Raw genomic sequence first — 17,500 nt, 5'->3', positions numbered from 1 at the left:
GTTCTCACCTAACTGTGCTTGCGGGGATTGAGCTTTGGCATCTTTGGACCCGCCTGTTGTATGTGTGTGAGCGTGTGTGTGTGTGTGTTCACACAACTAGAAGTGTTTGGAAGGTCAATAATTATTTGTTTACATTATTTTTCTTTCCATACTTCATAGTGATGTTGCTTGTGATTCCCTCGACGATCTAATCTTCTAGTCTATCCCACTTGCTGGCAACTCTTACATTAAATAATGGTTCCCTGACATCCCTCCGGCTCATCTGTGTCTCCAGTCCTCCACCCGTGTCCTCTGGTCCTGCCTCATCTGTGTCTCCAGTCCTCCACCCGTGTCCTCTGGTCCTGCCTCATCTGTGTCTCCAGCTTCCACCCGTGTCCTCTGGTCCTGCCTCATCTGTGTCTCCAGCATCCACCCGTGTCCTCTGGTCCTGCCTCATCTGTCTCCAGCATTCCACCCGTGTCCTCTGGTCCTGCCTCATCTGTGTCTCCAGCTTCCACCCCGTGTCCTCTGGTCCTGCCTCATCTGTGTCTCCAGCTTCCTACTCCGTGTCCTCTGGTTCTGTCCTCATCTGTGTCTCCAGCTTCCACCCGTGTCCTCTGGTCCTGCCTCATCTGTGTCTCCAGCTTCCACCCGTGTCCTGTGGTCCTGCCTCATCTGTGTCTCCAGCCTCCACCCGTGTCCTCTGGTCCTGCCTCATCTGTGTCTCCAGCTTCCACCCGTGTCCTCTGGTCCTGCCTCATCTGTGTCTCCAGTTTCCACCCGTGTCCTCTGGTCCTGCCTCATCTGTGTCTCCAGCTTCCACCCGTGTCCTCTGGTCCTGCCTCATCTGTGTCCCCAGCTTCCACCCGTGTCCTCTGGTCCTGCCTCATCTGTGTCTCCAGCTTCCACCCGTGTCCTCTGGTTCTGCCTCATCTGTGTCTCCAGCTTCCACCCGTGTCCTCTGGTCCTGCCTCATCTGTGTCTCCAGCCTCCACCCGTGTCCTCTGGTTTTCTGGTTCTTATTTTGGTCATTGTCTCTTCGTCCACTGCAGGCCGGGGGCTGCATACTTATGTGCTGTTCTTACGTTTGTTGTATACAATCGTTATTTAAGTAGCTGAAAGCATGTGTGTAGTGTGGCATGTTCCTTGTGACACTTGCCACGACACCTGTTACAATGGCTGCCACAACATTTGCGAGAATGACTGCCATGACTGATTTAAAAAAAAAATCCCAATGATTTGAAGATGTTAACAAATACCACTTAATATTTTCAGCTTGGCAGTTTTACCTCAGCTAGGAATTTATTATTCGTCTTTGACATGGTTCCATTGCTCTATCTTTGTCCTAATTATTGTCTCCCACCTTTCCATCTGCTTGATCAGTGTTTACGTTGTATCTGTTACCAAGCTTACTTTATCACTTCTCGGTGAGCCTTCAGTTCTCCTCCTGGGCCTTGTTATGATATGTGCTGGTGGACCGTCACTGTTCATGGTGACGTCTCTGGCGTTGTCCTTGTTGGTCTCCAACTCTCCAGTCTGGACAAAGCTGAGTCCCAGTTCTTTTTCCCTCTCTTCATTCCTACAGTTGTACTCTTCCTTTCTCCTTCCCTAACTCTTCCTTCCCTTCCTCTCTCCTTCCCTTCCCTTCTCTCTCCTACCCATGTTTTTCTTTCACCATTCCCTATCTCCTAACCTCATTATCTCCCTCTCCGCTACAACAACCCTCTTTGCACCTCTTCTCGGTGTTCTTCCCCCTCCCTGCCACCCCTCCTCCCATTGTTTCTCTTCCTCCATTATTACCTCTCTGTCCTACTCGAACTCTTCCCCCCATCCCCTAGGCAGTTGTTGGGTAGTGGGGGTGAGGAGGGGGGACGGAGGCAGTAAACATATCATGACTCCCCTAGCACACATTGATATCTGCAGGGCACTGCGTCGTCTGCTGCTGGTTTTATGCTGGTGCTGGCTGCGTTAACTGCCCTGCTGCCGCTTGTATACGCCGTCGCTGCGAGCATTGTCCGCTGGGGAGCAGTAGAGATTGGGCTTAAAGCAGAGCAATTATGGGTCTTCCCCCCGTAAGCAGTGGAGCGGAGAGATAGGCCGGGTATAATGCCAGGGAGGATGGGGAGGGGGGGGGGGGGAGATTGTTGACATAACTCTGCTGGGTTACCCCTCCACTATCCTCCGTTTTCTATGACGCTTTACTTGTTTATTATTAGATATAAATATTTTAATGTGTGTGTGTGTGTGTGTGTGTGTGTGTGTGTGTGTGTGTGTGTGTGTGTGTGTGTGTGTGTGTGTGAGAGAGAGAGGATGAGGAGGGGGGGGGGGGTAAAATTCAGATTGCAACTATTATCTGCATTTATAGTTATCATAAATTGATCGTGCATCTATCTGGTTACTGATACCTACTGCATTACCTTCGACAGAGAGGTTACTACGCCTGCAGGTATGCTCCAGTAGTGCGTCTCTCTTCCTTCTCTCTCTCACCTAGTCTGTGTACCTCTGCACCGCACGGGTTGTTTACCCTGGAAATCTTGAGTCCCATTTGTTTGTTGAAATATATATTGCCTTTTAGTAGTATAGTGAAGGCTGATGAAGGGTGAAACAGAGTGTGGTGAAGCAGGGTGTGTTGTGCAGGATGGAGGGTGAAATAAGGTGTGGGAAGGGAGAGTGGAACAGGGTGTTGTGAGGAGTTTTACCCGTGTGATTATCTTTATCTGATTATGAGAGTTTTGCTCCAGAAGCTGTATTTTGAGGGAGACAGTTGGATATCTTTCCAGGACAGAAAAGTGTTACAAACGAGAGCAGGGTAATATGTTCCCAGGGCAGTGGTGCCCAATGTTACCATAACAAGGTACTTCCAGGAGAATAGGACAAAGCATTTCCAGAGCACAATGTTTCCAGGAGGACGGAGGGAGATGGCTGACGAAGATTACCTCGGGCTCAGGGACCCCGAGCAGGGAACAACCCGCCTGGAAGATCAGTCGGAGGGTGTCCTCGACTGTTGGACCAAACTTGTAACATGGGATGGAAATTCGGCCTCCTGGCTTGACTTCCAGATCACACTATAACTTGGAGAATGGCAGAAGTGAAGATCTCTAGCACGTGTTGGTCTCCATCACTGACGATCTCCAACGCTAAAGTTTCAAGGACTGAAGGGCGTCTAATACAGTGTTACTTGCTAACGAGTCGCAAAACTGATAACAATCATCATTATGGGACTTTAATATTAACGATGTCCAGCAGGCGTCTGCCATACCAGAGATCTCAAACACTTTAATCTTCAAGGGTTAAAGTTTTCCAATACCGAGGGTCCGAAGAAATCAAATATGGTCTCCAACTCGCCAACACACGAGATATTCAGACCAGTCTCTCCCCCAGTGATTATGTCCAGCACCGAGGAGCTCTACCGTAGCTCTACAACGGAAGCTGTCAAGCACAGTTCAGCAGCGCTGGAGGATCTCCAACACAAAACCCACTAGGGATCCCCAACTCTAAGGATCCACAGCACTGACGCTTTCTGCAACATACAGGCTCAATTGCAACGTATCTGTGCAGTCGCACAAGTTCCAGACAGACCATCTGTGTAAGGACAAATGTATCCAGGGGAGAGGAAACGCGAGGCTGGCGTGGTGGAGGGCTCCTGGTGCCAGCCACTCCCACTGATTTACTGCACCTTTTCCGAGCTCAACTCCTCCACAAGAAAATGATAGGCCCGTGCGTGAGCCCGGCGTCTGAGCCCGGCATCTGGGGCCCCCTGGCGTTTGGGGCCCCCGGCGTCTGGGGCCCCGGCATCTGGGGCCCCGGCATCTGGGGCCCCGGCATCTGGGGCCCCGGCATCTGGACCACCATACACAAACTGCGCACCATTACTACCTCGAAATTGTTAGATTATTCGCCCTGGTTGATCCTGACAGATGAGGATGTGGCAGTTGGCGTGTGCGTCGGTAAGAACAGGTGCTCGTGTGCGTCGGTAAGAACAGGTGCTCGTGTGCGTCGGTAAGAACAGGTGCTCGTGTGCGTCGGTAAGAACAGGTGCTCGTGTGCGTCGGTAAGAACAGGTGTTCGTGTGCGTCGGTAAGAACAGGTGCTCGTGTGCGTCGGTAAGAACAGGTGCTCGTGTGCGTCGGTAATAACAGGTGCTCGTGTGCGTCGGTAATAACAGGTGCTCGTGTGCGTCGGTAATAACAGGTGCTCGTGTGCGTCGGTAAGAACAGGTGCTCGTGTGCGTCGGTAAGAACAGGTGCTCGTGTGCGTCGGTAAGAACAGGTGCTTGTGTGCGTCGGTAAGAACAGGTGCTCGTGTGCGTCGGTAAGAACAGGTGCTCGTGTGCGTCGGTAAGAACAGGTGCTCGTGTGCGTCGGTAAGAACAGGTGCTCGTGTGTGTCGGTAAGAACAGGTGCTCGTGTGCGTCGGTAAGAACAGGTGCTCGTGTGCGTCGGTAAGAACAGGTGCTCGTGTGCGTCGGTAAGAACAGGTGCTCGTGTGCGTCGGTAAGAACAGGTGCTCGTGTGCGTCGGTAATAACAGGTGCTCGTGTGCGTCGGTAAGAACAGGTGTTGGAGACGTGTCACATGTGCCCCTTTAGATTGCGACAGTGTAGTCCGAGGTATTTAGAGATTAAGCTTTTATTAAATTTAATAGTTTCTCACTGCAGCGCCCAATTTAGCTCTGAGGGGATTATTGACGAGAGATGATATATATAATCTGGCTTTCTGCGTCAAGCAGTGGCCACCAGGCAACCTCTCGTCTAATATTTTGAGGTTATCTTGAGATGATTAGGGGGGCTTAGCGTCCCGCGGCCCGGACCTCGACCTGGCCTCCTTTTTATTACACATCCCCAGGAAGCAGCCCGTAGCAGTTGTCTAACTCCCAGGTACCTATTTACTGCTAGGTGAACAGGCGCATCAGGGTGAAAGAAACTGCCTATTTATCTCTGCCTCCACCGGAGATCGAACCCGGAACTTCAAGACAACGAATCCGAAGCGCTGTCCACTCAGCTGTCAGACCTCTAATACGTCGCATTTGTTTACGTTATCGACTAATCCGTTAAAAATGGGAAATATTAAAAAGCACCGTAATACTGACGTTTTCTACGCATCGGCTTCGATAGGTTAGGTGGGCTGCTTGGGGCCTTATTTGTTGGGTTAGGGTCAAATCAGTTGCAATGTGTACGGAGTGGCAACGCTAGAGTGTATATAGTGTATAAAGTGAATATATACTCCAGCAGACTATCGTCAGCAATGTACACTTGCCCACTTTAAGTGAGGAGATAACAAGCCTGTTGTTTATCTTTGACTGTGATAAGTGGCACCACTTCCGTCCCCCATATCATAGGCTCGTCATCATCGTCATAGGAGTCGTAAACCAAGCCAGAGACAGCGTGCTGATGAGTTTACATGCTTGGATCATCACGCTCAATACATGAGTTGTCACAGACTAGGTTTAAGTGTCATCAGTAAACTTGTGGGGGAAAGGGAAACTGTTCTATTGTTCATGAATAGTTATATTTTACTGATTTTGCACTATCACTGAACTGATTCTCAAACTTTGTTATCTTCATCTCTAATTGTTGACATCAATTCTATACCAACCCCAAAACTCACCCACTCATCCAAATCATACCCCCCCCCCCACCCATTCCAACCCCAAAACTCACCCATTCATCCAAATCATACCCCCCCACCCATTCCAACCCCAAAACTCACCCATTCATCCAAATCATGCGCCCCCCCCCCCTCCCCACCCATCCCCTCCGTTTTCTCACACTGAAGGGGATACAGGTGCAGGAATGGATATTATATTAGCAGGGTAGATGTGCAGTGTACTAATTGTATGACTGATCCCAGGATGTTACCCCGCAACACGCTCCGCTAGTCTGTTTACATCCTTTTCCCCAGTTGTTGGTGGACTGTGAAGTGAAGGAACTTTGCATGCTCTGCTTTTCCCTGACCAGGATTCTAACCTAGGGGGTTTCTTAAATAACAAAAGTTTGTTATTCACAACATTCATATTCTCATCCCCCCCCCCCACTCATAGGACATTTCTACTAGCTCTTAAAGCACACAAACCCACCATATCAATGGGTGAAGCTTAGAGCTTCGCTGGCTTGCTGTCTGATCATAGCCAGGATAATGTCGTCAGCTTTACTGTGATAAAATAATCCCCATGCCGCTTATGGTAACTACAGGGACGCCAACAGGGGGAAGAGGGAGGGTAAGGGTAGGAAGCGAGGTAGGATAGGGAACTGTAGGTAACTCCGCTGATTATCTACAAGAGGAAAACAGAGGTACTTGACGTATTGTTACAGTGCTAGAACTAAACTACTTCACAGCTTCTAGGTGTGGGGACACCCTCCACTCTATGTTGACTAAAGCAAGTTCTCATACATGTACAGCTTGACGCAACTGTGTGCTAATATTATCATTATTTAAAGTTTGTTTTCCTTAAGCAGCAGCAGTGTGATGTGTGTCAGTGGGAGTGTGGGAAGGGTGTGGTGGGGAGAGGAGGGGATAGTGTGGAGTGGGGGAAGGGAAGGGAAGGAAGATGTGGTCCGCTGGGAAATATGCTGCTCGCTAGGCTGGGCCATCGTTCGAACCCCAAGCCTCGTGTTTACTGCCTCCTGCTCTTCCTCCCTCTGTTTTTTCTTTCTCCCTCTCCATCCTCCCACCCAACTCAAGTTTTGCCAAATGCCTTCCATCTTATAAGTCCTTCTCTTCCTCCACACACTTTAGATCTCTCCACCAATATTCTCCCTCCTCCCCCACGTCAGACTAGCTTCCTCTTCCGTTTGTCGCCCCTTCCGTCTCTCCTCACTGCTTATCGCTTCCCTTTATCTCCTGTTCTTCAGTCACACCAACAACTCAGCGATCCGCATTCCACACCTGACCTGAATTGACCTCGGTTGACTTCACTCGATCTGATTTGACTTCACTTTACTTCATTTGTACATAACTAACAAATTAAGCTGTGGCTTGTTTTGAATTATTCAACTCCCCAGAACCTTTACCAACACACAAGGGACTAAAAAGTCAAAAGCAAAGTACCGTTCATAATTTGCCTCCTCGCAGAGGCAAATGCGTTATTTGGAGCTTTCACAAACCCATGCAGGGGAATTAATTGACAGCGAGATCGGATATCGAAATATAATCTAGAGATGTGATAGGGTAAATAGGTCGCATGGAGGAGTAGGTTCGTATGCTCAGGAGCTCCTTGCCTCTACAAATGAGTTGGTCGAGGTACTGGGAGTGAAAACAAAGAAAATAAACTTAGTTATTATTCTAATATACAAATCACTGGAAGCAACGGCTGAGGAATTTACAGAACAGATAAAGAAAATAGGGAATAGCCTCGATAATCTGCCAAACCCAGTGCCAGATATTATCTTTCTAGGAGACATCAACCTGCCTAGTCTAAGATGGAGAATAGCAAACAATAATATTATACCACAAAATCTATTTGGAAATAACCAATCTCAGGTCAGATAACTACTTAGATTCTGTAACATATTTTCGCTCAACCAGCAGATAACAGAGCCAACTAGGACTGAAAATGTTCTAGATCTGATCTTCACAATGAAGAAATAATCAGGGACATAACGATCTCAGATACCACATACTCAGATCACATTGAAGTGCAAACTAACATCATTACTCATAAACGTCCAAACAAATTATCAAACTAGAGCGGTTATTCAGTCAATTTATTTTGATCAATAAAAGTATAGATTGAAAGTGCCATTTATATTTTTTCCCAAACATTCAATGGGAAACTGTTTTAAGTATTAACAATTCCACGCAAGGAATATAATAAGTGACTACCGAAGCCTATATAGCCCAAGATGTGTTCCTTTGTGGAAAGCCAGAAAGAGTACGCAGACGGCATAACAGAAGGAACAAAAATAACAGAAAAGCTTAATTTAAGCAGACACGACTATCCCTACAATGAAGAAATAATTGAAACAGGGAGATTAAAGAAATAGAACAGAGACTAACAATCATATTAGATGAAAGAAATGCAGTTAGAACGGAAAGCCATATAAGAGATAATGAAAGATTCAAAATATTTCTTCTCATATGCGAAATTGAAATCGATAACCTCCGTCAATATTCGCTTACAAGTGAAGGTTCATACGCAGATGATGACAAAGAAATTAGTGGGATGCTAAAAAAATCCGTATGAGGACATGTTTAGCGCCCTAATAAACAAAATGAAAGTGGAAGATACAAACAATATTTATGCATGATATCAGTTATATTTTCAGGTGTTTGGAGATCAACACTAACTCTACAGACTTTGAAATATAAATTGACAACATGTTCATGCACTCAGCCCTGGGTCCAGAGTCATGGCATTCGAAATTTATATAAAAAAAAATACCAATAGCACAATCACTCGGTGTAGCGTGGTGAAAATGCTTGGATACTGGGGAGATACCAGAAGTGCTTAAATCAGCAGATATAGCTTCCCTACACGAGGGAGCAGAGCATTGGCTAAGAGTTATTAACCAGTCGCACGTTAGAGTGCGACTGGTTAATAATTCCACATAATAAAAAGTTTTCTACATAAAACTTTTTATAATACATAATAAAAAGTTTTCGAGAGTGAAAAGGTGTCAGATCTCCTGTTCATGGAGACCATTGACCTCCACAACCTAAGGTCAACATGAATTTGGAGTGGGAAGATCATGTTTTTCGCAGCTACTCAACCACTATAACAAAATCACTGATGAATTGGAACAACTACTGAATGCCGACACACCGATTTTGCTAAGACATTTGATGTGACCATGGAGTAATAGCACACAAAATGAGGTCATTGGGGATAACGGTTAAAGTATGGCAATGGATATTAAATTTTCTGTCAAACCGAACGTAAAGAGTAACAGTCGACCTAATACAATCGAGTTCAAGCACGGTTAAAAGCTTTTTACCTCAAGGCACAGTCCATGCCCCACTGCTTTTCCTTATTCTGATATCAGATATAGAAAAAAATACGAGCACAGCTTCGTGTCATCTTTTGCAGATGACACAAAAATCAGCATAAAAACTACTTCAGTAGAAGACATTGAAAAAATACATGCTCATTAATAAAGTTTCCTATTGGGCAGCAGAAAATAAAATGTTGTCAGTGATAAATTCCAGGTACTTAGGAATGGTAAACAAAAACTTTTTTTTAGTTTTTCAGATGTCGAGATACACGTATGATTTGAGTGGGACAAGGGCATGGGGGTCAGGTGGGACAAGGGCATGGGGGTCAGGTGGGACAAGGACATGGGGTCAGGTGGGACAAGGGCATGGGGTCAGGTGGGACAAGGGCATGGGGGTCAGGTGGGACAAGGGCATGGGGTCAGGTGGGACAAGGGCATGGGGTCAGGTAGGACAAGGGCATGGGGTCAGGTGGGACAAGGGCATGGGGTCAGGTGGGACAAGGGCATGGGGTCAGGTGGGACAAGGGCATGGGGTCAGGTGGGACAGGGCGTGGAGTCGCCTATGGCCGAGTTGGGGGTCAAGTAATGATAGCAGGTGTTGAGGATAGTCATGATATCTTCAATCGTTCTCTGGTGGCGGGGTCAGGCAGCATTATAAAAATCACAAGTGGCGTCCAGGGGGCCATCGACACCAGGCAACATGGCCCCTGGGAACCAGGTAATTGGCCACGCTCTTCTCCAATCCCACCCCCCAACCCCTCAGCCCCCCCCCCCCAACCCCTCAGCCCCCCCCCACACCCCTCAGCCCCACCTCCCCCTTTCCTTGTTTTCACTTAGCCAGTGTTGCCTCTTTTTTTTTAATTTGTTCGATTCTGTAAACAATTATTCTCATTTGTTAGTTTTATGTATCTCGATACTGTCACCTCTTTTAATTTCATTTAATTATTCATCTCCCCTTAAATTATTTTTTTTTTTAATTAAGATTTAGGGTTCATTCACAATGAAACTGCAGACAAGAGCTGTTATCCTACATTACCTCATCTGAAGCCTGCCATTAACATTTATTTGATATTATTTGTATCCGTTAGGAATAAAGTAACTTTAATGCTATCATACAAGGAACAAGATGAGCCACGAGCCAACTGTGTGCCAGCAGCTCTTTCTAACGAGCGTCCCCAATATCAAGAAATTGCCGTACTTAAGTGCCTTATCCTAACCAACTGGAGGACCCACGAAAAGAAAATGGAACGATAATGTCAATTATGCGAGTCGCTGCCATTTGTTTGTAAATCAGGTTTTTTGTCTTAGGTAAAGTATACATCAAAATGCGGTTGAGTTAATATCTCGCATATCAACTTGTTTAGCGAACATACGAGTCAACCTCGGAATAAATGATCGCAGATATAATGATTTTTTTAGTAAGATATTGCCAACATGAGGCTGTTGATAGACGAGAGCCTTGTGTTATATGTGCCAACTTCCAGTTGGCCACGGAGTTGGGCCGGGTGAGGAACTTTGAGAGGATTGGCGTTGTGCATAACAGTAAGTCCATCAACATCTCGTCGGTGTTGAAGGCTACGATGTTCAGGCCAGTCCATTCAGACTTGGTCAAGACTAGAAATAAGCCTTCTCGTAAGGTACTCCATTATATCTTAAATTCGAGTATGAGAGAAAAGGTGCGTCAGGGAGAGAAAAGGTGCGTCAGGGAGAGAAAAGGTGAGAGATTAAGACCATAAACCGCCTGGGAACGTCCGCTACTTCCGGTAAGTGGGGGGACAACTTCCGGTAACTCCTACCGGTAACTGGGAAGGAGTTACCGGGAATTAATGACTAAATTTACAAGCAAAGGTACCTCACTGTACAGTGTTGATGTTTGCTTACATACCAAATTCTTTGTAAGTGTGCAACTAGTCTTAACCTTATTATTTTTTCAAGTATTTTGCGAGGGATGCTTGTGGCACTGGTCTGTGTCACTCTTCACTAGCCCTGTATAGTGCCTCTTCTCTATATTGTAGTGGCACCACATTCGCCTTGTTCCAGCAGCTTGGCAGTTCTCCCTGTGTGTGTGTGCGTGTGCTCACCTAGTTTTGCTTGCGGGGGTTGAACTCTGGCTTTTGGTCCGCCTCTCAACTGTCGGGACAACACAACTGTGTACGTGTGTGTGTGTGTGTGTGTGCGAGCTTATGTGCGTGCATATAAATTACATACACGGAAAAACACACACAGTTTCAAATGTAGATATGATCGAGCTCTATTGCCACAGGAATCTGTACACCACTTGATTGATAGTTGAGAGGCGGGACCATAGAGCCGAAGGTGAATTAGGTGAGTGTACACACACACACACACACACACACACACACACACACACACACACACACACACACACACACACACACACACACACGTGTGTGTTTGTTACCTCTGGGTATCTCCCCCGGGAAATTAATCAGGTGTACAGGTGTGAGACGAGGAGTTTGTTTCCTCGGGAATTAATTAAGAAAGGTGCAGTGGCTGGCCTCCTGGCTAACTATCGGCTGCTGTGCTGGCTGTCTGAGTTACAGTCCTATGTAACTAGCGGCAGGTAATTAACCTGCGTGTTTGTGGTGGCGGCTGGTTTGTTTGTGGTAGCGGGTGGGATGCTTGTGGTGGTGGGTAGCTTGTTTGTGGTGGCGGCTGGTTTGTTTGTGGTAGCGGGTGGGATGCTTGTGGTGGTGGGTAGCTTGTTTGTGGTGGCGGCTGGTTTGTTTGTGGTAGCGGGTGGGATGCTTGTGGTGGTGGGTAGCGGGTGGGATGCTTGTGGTGGTGGGTAGCTTGTTTGTGGTGGCGGGTGGGATGCTTGTGGTAGCGGGTAGCTTGTTTGTGATGGCGGGTGGAATGTTTGTGGTAGCGGGTAGCTATTTTGTAGAGTTGGGTCGCTTGGATTATAGTGGCAGTCGTATGTTTGTGGCGATGCTTGGTTTCGTTTGTGGAAGGTATTTGTTTTATTTTCTTTGCTGTGGTGTTTTTGGCGTTATTTATCTGCCGTTGGTAACCTTGATGGTGGCGGTACCTCTGAGAGAAGAACTCCTAAATCAGCACCAGGGTGCCATACAAGTCTCGACTACCACTGACAAGCCCCTCAAACCACAACAACCACCTCTTCTTATCTGGGTTTCTTCTACAGTTGAAGCTGCACGCGCGCTTTTCTCTTGGTTATAATTTAACATTTTTCTTAGATATCTTTGAATGAAAAAAATAAGCGAAATATTTCACTGGGGGAGGTATTGTTTGTAGTGTGTTATTTTCAGTTGATTATTCACTGTATACAGCCAAACCAGTTGTTGACAAGTCACTGTACACACCTGCACCACCACCCAGTTGTTGACAAGTCACTGTACACACCTGCACCGCCACCACCAGTTGTTGACAAGTCACTGTACACACCTGCACCGCCACCACCAGTTGTTGACAAGTCACTGTACACACCTGCACCACCACCAGTTGTTGACAAGTCACTGTACACACCTGCACCGCCACCACCAGTTGTTGACAAGTCACTGTACACACCTGCACCGCCACCACCAGTTGTTGACAAGTCACTGTACACACCTGCACCGCCACCACCAGTTGTTGACAAGTCACTGTACACACCTGCACCGCCACCACCAGTTGTTGACAAGTCACTGTACACACCTGCACCGCCACCACCAGTTGTTGACAAGTCACTGTACACACCTGCACCGCCACCACCAGTTGTTGACAAGTCACTGTACACACCTGCACCGCCACCACCAGTTGTTGACAAGTCACTGTACACACCTGCACCGCCACCACCAGTTGTTGACAAGTCACTGTACACACCTGCACCGCCACCAGTTGTTGACAAGTCACTGTACACACCTGCACCGCCACCAGTTGTTGACAAGTCACTGTACACACCTACACCACCGCCACCAGTTGTTGACTAATATCAGTGTTTATTTGCTAATCTTTCCTGTAATTCATTTTTGTTATACTTTGCCAAGTTAAGCCATACAAAAAAAAAGCGTTTTCTGTTTCTGACAGTGAAGGATAAGTTTGTGCGCGCGCGAGCGTGTGTACTCACCTAGTTGCGCTTACGGGGGGGGGGGGGTTGAGCTCTGGCTCTGTGGGCCCGCCTCTCAACCGTCAATCAACTGATGTACAAATTCCTGAGCCTACTGAGCTCTATCATATCAACATTTGAAACTGTGTATGGAGTCAGCCTCCACCACATCACTGCCTAATGCATGTCACTTATTAACTACTCTGACACTGAAAAAGTTCTTTCTAACGTCCCTGTGGCTCATTTGGGTACTCAATCTCCAGCTGTGTTCCCTTGTTCGCGTTCCACCCGTGTTAAACAGTTTATCCTTGTCTACCCTGTCAATTCCTCTGATAATTTTGTAGGTAGTGATCATGTCTCCCCTTACTCTTATGTCTTCTAGTGTTGTGAGGTGCGTCTCACGCAGCCTTTCCTTGTAACTCATGCCTCTTAGTTCCCTAGTTCTTAGTCCCTCCTTAGGTTCCTAGTTCTGGGACTAGTCTAGTGGCATACCTATGAACTTTTTCTAGCTTTGTCTTGTGATTGACAAGGTAGGGGCTCCATGCTGGGTCCGCATACTCCAGGATTGGTCTTACATAAGTGGTGTACAAGGTTCTGAATGATTCCTTACACAGATTCCTGAAGGCTGTTCTGATGTTAGCCAGCCTCGCGTATGCCGCAGATATAATTCTTTTTATGTGGACTTCAGGAGACAGGTTTGGTGTGATATTAACTCCTAGATCTTTCTCTCTGTCCGTTTCATGAAGTACTTCATTTCCCATTCGGTATCCTGTGTCTGGCCTCCTGTTTCCACCACCTAGTTTCATGACCTTGGATTTATTCGGGTTGAACTTCAGTATCCATTTGTTGGACCATTCATTCAGTTTGTCTAGGTCATCTTGTAGCCTCCTACTATCATCCTCTGTTATAATTCTCCTCGTAATTTTGGCATCATCAGCAAACAATGAGAGGAACTTATTCTATACCTTATGGGAGATCATTTACATAAATTAGAAACAGTATAGGTCCAAGGACTGAACCCAGCGGGACTCCACTAGTGACGTCTCGCCAATCTGAGACCTCACCCCTAAGTGACTCGCTGTCTTCTGTTGCTTAGGTACTCCTGTATCCAACGGAGTACCTTCCCTTTAACTCCTGCCTGCATCTCCAGCTATTTCACTAGCCTCTTGTGTGGTACTGTATCAAAGGCTTTCTGGAAATAAAAAAAATATGCAGTCTGCCCACCCCTCTCTTGCCTGATTTTTCTTGCCTGGTCGTAGAATTCAAATGATCCTGTGAGGCAGGACTTGCCATCCCTGAACCTATGCTGATGCTGTGTTACGAGGTTCTTTTGCTCCAGAAGTTCCACTAGCTTTTTTCGCACAATCTTCTCCACCAGCTTGCATGGTATGCAAGGTTAGGGACACTGGCCTGTAGTTCAGTGCCTCCTGTCTATCCCCCTTTTTGTATATCGGGACTACATTAGCCGTCTTCCAAATTTTTGGCAATTCCCATGTTACCAGTGATTTGTTATACACTATGGAGAGTGGCAGGCACAGTGCTTCTGTTCCTTCCTTTAGTATCCAAGGGGAGATTCCATCCGGGCCTATAGCCTTTGTCACATCCAATTCTAGCAAGAGCTTCCTTACATTCCCACTGGTAATCTCAAACTCTTCTAGTGGTTCCAGGTTAACTATTCCATCTCTTTGGAATTTCCCTTGCTCTAATGTGAAGACCTAGAATTTCTTATTCAGTTCCTCTCACACTTGTCGTTTGTAGTGAATCTGTCTGCCCCTATTCTCAACTTCATTACCTGTTCCTTTACTGTTGTTTTTCTCCTGATGTGACTGTGCAGCAATTTAGGTCGAGAATTTCTTGCTTGCTATGTCATTTTCGTATTGCCCTTCTGCCTCTCTTCTCAACCTGACATTCATTCCTGGCACTCTGGTATCTTTCTCTGCTCTCAAGTATCATGTTATTTCTATAGTTTCTCCACGCCCTTTTACTTTGCTGCTTAGCTAAGCCTACATCTCTGATTAAACCATGGGTTTCTCATCTTCATTTCGTTGCTTTCCTTTTGGACCGGGACAAACTTGTCTGCTGCCTACCTTACACTTCTGCGTGATGTAGTCCATCATGTCTTGGGCCGTCTTTCCTCTGAGCTCTGTTTCCCATGTTATATCTGTTAGGAATTTCCTTATCTCCTCATAGTTTCCCTTTCGGAATGCCAGCCTTTTGTTTTCAGTTCCCCTCCTCGAGTTCTTTAACCCTTCTTCAACCAGATAGTCAAACGTCAGTATGCTGTGGTCGCTCATTCCTACCGGGGCCTCGAAACCGATATCCCTTATGTCGGAGTCGTTCAGAGTGAAGACTAGGTCAAGTCTCGCTGGTTCATCGTTTCCTCTCATTCTTGTGGGTTTCCTGACATGCTGGCTTAAGAAGTGTCTTGTCGCCACCTCCAATAGTTTAGCTCTCCATATATCCTTTGTGTGTGTGTGTGTGTGTGTGTATTCACCTAGTTGTGCTTGCGGGGGTTGAGCTCTGCTCTTCCGGCCCGCCTCTCAACTGTCAATCATCAACTGTTACCAACTACTATTTTTTCCCTCCACACACACACACACACACACACACACACACACACACACACACACACACACACACACAGGAAGCAGCGCGTAGCCGCTGTTTAACTCCCAGGTACCTATTTACTGCTAGGCAACAGGTGCATCAGAGTTAAGGAAACTCTGCCCATCTGTCTCCGCCGGGTGCGGAGATCGAACCCCGGTCCCTAGGTCCACGAGGCTAGAGCGCTGTCCACTCAGCCACCCTGCCCCCAGACCTCACACCCTGTGTGTGTGTGTTTACTAGTTGTGTTTTTGCGGGGGTTGAGCTTTGCTCTTTCGGCCCGCCTCTCAACTGTCAATCAACTGTTTACTAACTACTTTTTTTTTTTTTTTCTCCCACACCACAGTGTGTGTGTGTGTGTGTGTGTGTGTGTGTGTGGGGTGTGTGTGTGTGTAATTACATAAGTGTATTTACAGACTGAGAGCTATAAAGTTGTACATTTTAGAAGAGAGTTTTTAAATTTTGTACTTTCACCTTTTTTACTTTCCTTATTATTTCCTAATCCATTAATTGTATTGGCAATCACTCTTTGGTCACAGTATCAAATGCGTTTACAAAAATCTGTTTATACGACTCGTACATTTTGGTTCACTTTTGATGCCTCTAGATTTGTAGTAATCGAGTAGTTGTGGAAGAGATGTTTCTGTGCTAAAGCTGTGTGCATGTGGATCGTGTAGCTTATTCTAACCTACACAACTAGTAATTTGGCTTTTTATCTTTAAGAAATTTTGAGTGTTGTGTAATGTTAACCGTGTGGTTTGCTTTTTGATCTGTCATCCTGGGAACATAATAAACATGAATGAGTTGGGTAGATATATGTAAGAATTGCCTCATAGGGGCAATAGGAGCTGTCTTTTATGAGCCAATAGGCCTTCTGGAGTTTCATTTATTCTCGCATTTTTACAACCCATCCTCCGAATTGACAGTACGATTTAATACTAAGTGTAATAAGTACATTTTCTTACTGTCACAAACAGTGCATAATTGCACTTATGGGGCTGTTACATTTACCCAACCTCCTCCCCCGACTTAATTCTTCTCGTTTTCTGTCAAGACACTCAGAATTTTAGGATGAAGTTTTCAGTTTCAATTTGCTATACACAAGTTTTAAATATCAGGAATTTCTTTTTCAGGTTTATTAAACAATATAGATTTTATACAAAATTTTAAAATATCCTGAGTTACTTTACAATTTATTGATATATTTTAGTTTTGTTTTATTAGTTTTATAAAACTGTAATATCAATATAACTATAGGTTAAGTACTAGTTGTAATTAAAAAGCAATAAAATTATTATCTTCAAAAACTAAGACGGTTAGGTGAGGTTGTGCTTTTCTATTCAGTTTTTCAGGTAAACTCAAATATTCACAATATATTTGACAGTACGATTTAATACTAAATGAAAATAAGTACAATTCCTAACTGCTATGAATAGTACATAATTGCACTTATTTGTCTTCTTACATTTACCACCCCATTTTTGAAGGACGGGCTGCATTTTTATGTTATCTTCTGTCTCGGGTTTGAATGCAGTCACCTAGTTGGATAATATAAATTTTTCGGTATTTTCTAGGCGAGTTTACCATTTAGTATACATGTCTTGTGTGTATTGTGTATGGGACATTTATGTATATATTTCACCTCATTCGCTATATACATTTTATTTTGTAAAGCGAGGTCACTGAGGGATGATTAGGTTAATTACTGGTGATTGGGGGTCGTCTTGATGCGACGGGCCAAGTTCCTCCTAAGTTGGGTAATTTACACTCTGCCAGGCAGCACCCCCTTGTGGCCGCCTGTGTCAGTATTCCACTTAATCCCACCCATTAACCCCTCTTCAGTGTCTTCCCCTTATTCAACGATTTCCCCATTCCTAAAGCCTTTCACCCAATAGATCCTTCCCACATCACTCTTCCCTCTCC

At 45.7% G+C, this 17,500-nt stretch overlaps 2 protein-coding genes across 2 annotated transcripts in view; both read left to right on the top strand.

Annotated features, from left to right (window-relative positions):
• Positions 1-3,461, top strand: part of LOC138357437 (mucin-2-like) — a 52,880-nt gene extending 49,419 nt beyond the window's left edge. Inside the window, exon 4 of the mRNA XM_069314289.1 lies at positions 3,226-3,461. Within this exon, the coding sequence (XP_069170390.1) occupies positions 3,226-3,461 (236 nt within the window). The remainder of the gene's footprint in view (positions 1-3,225) is intronic.
• Positions 1-17,500, top strand: part of LOC123746157 (leucine-rich repeat neuronal protein 2) — a 581,329-nt gene that overhangs the window by 533,695 nt on the left and 30,134 nt on the right. The window lies entirely within an intron of this gene.

The sequence above is a fragment of the Procambarus clarkii genome, chromosome 78, assembly GCF_040958095.1.
Source record: "Procambarus clarkii isolate CNS0578487 chromosome 78, FALCON_Pclarkii_2.0, whole genome shotgun sequence".
NCBI classification, from domain to species: Eukaryota; Metazoa; Arthropoda; class Malacostraca; order Decapoda; family Cambaridae; genus Procambarus; species Procambarus clarkii.
The sequence above is the reverse complement of the archived record's forward strand: the minus strand, read 5'-3'. Positions and strand labels throughout refer to the sequence as shown.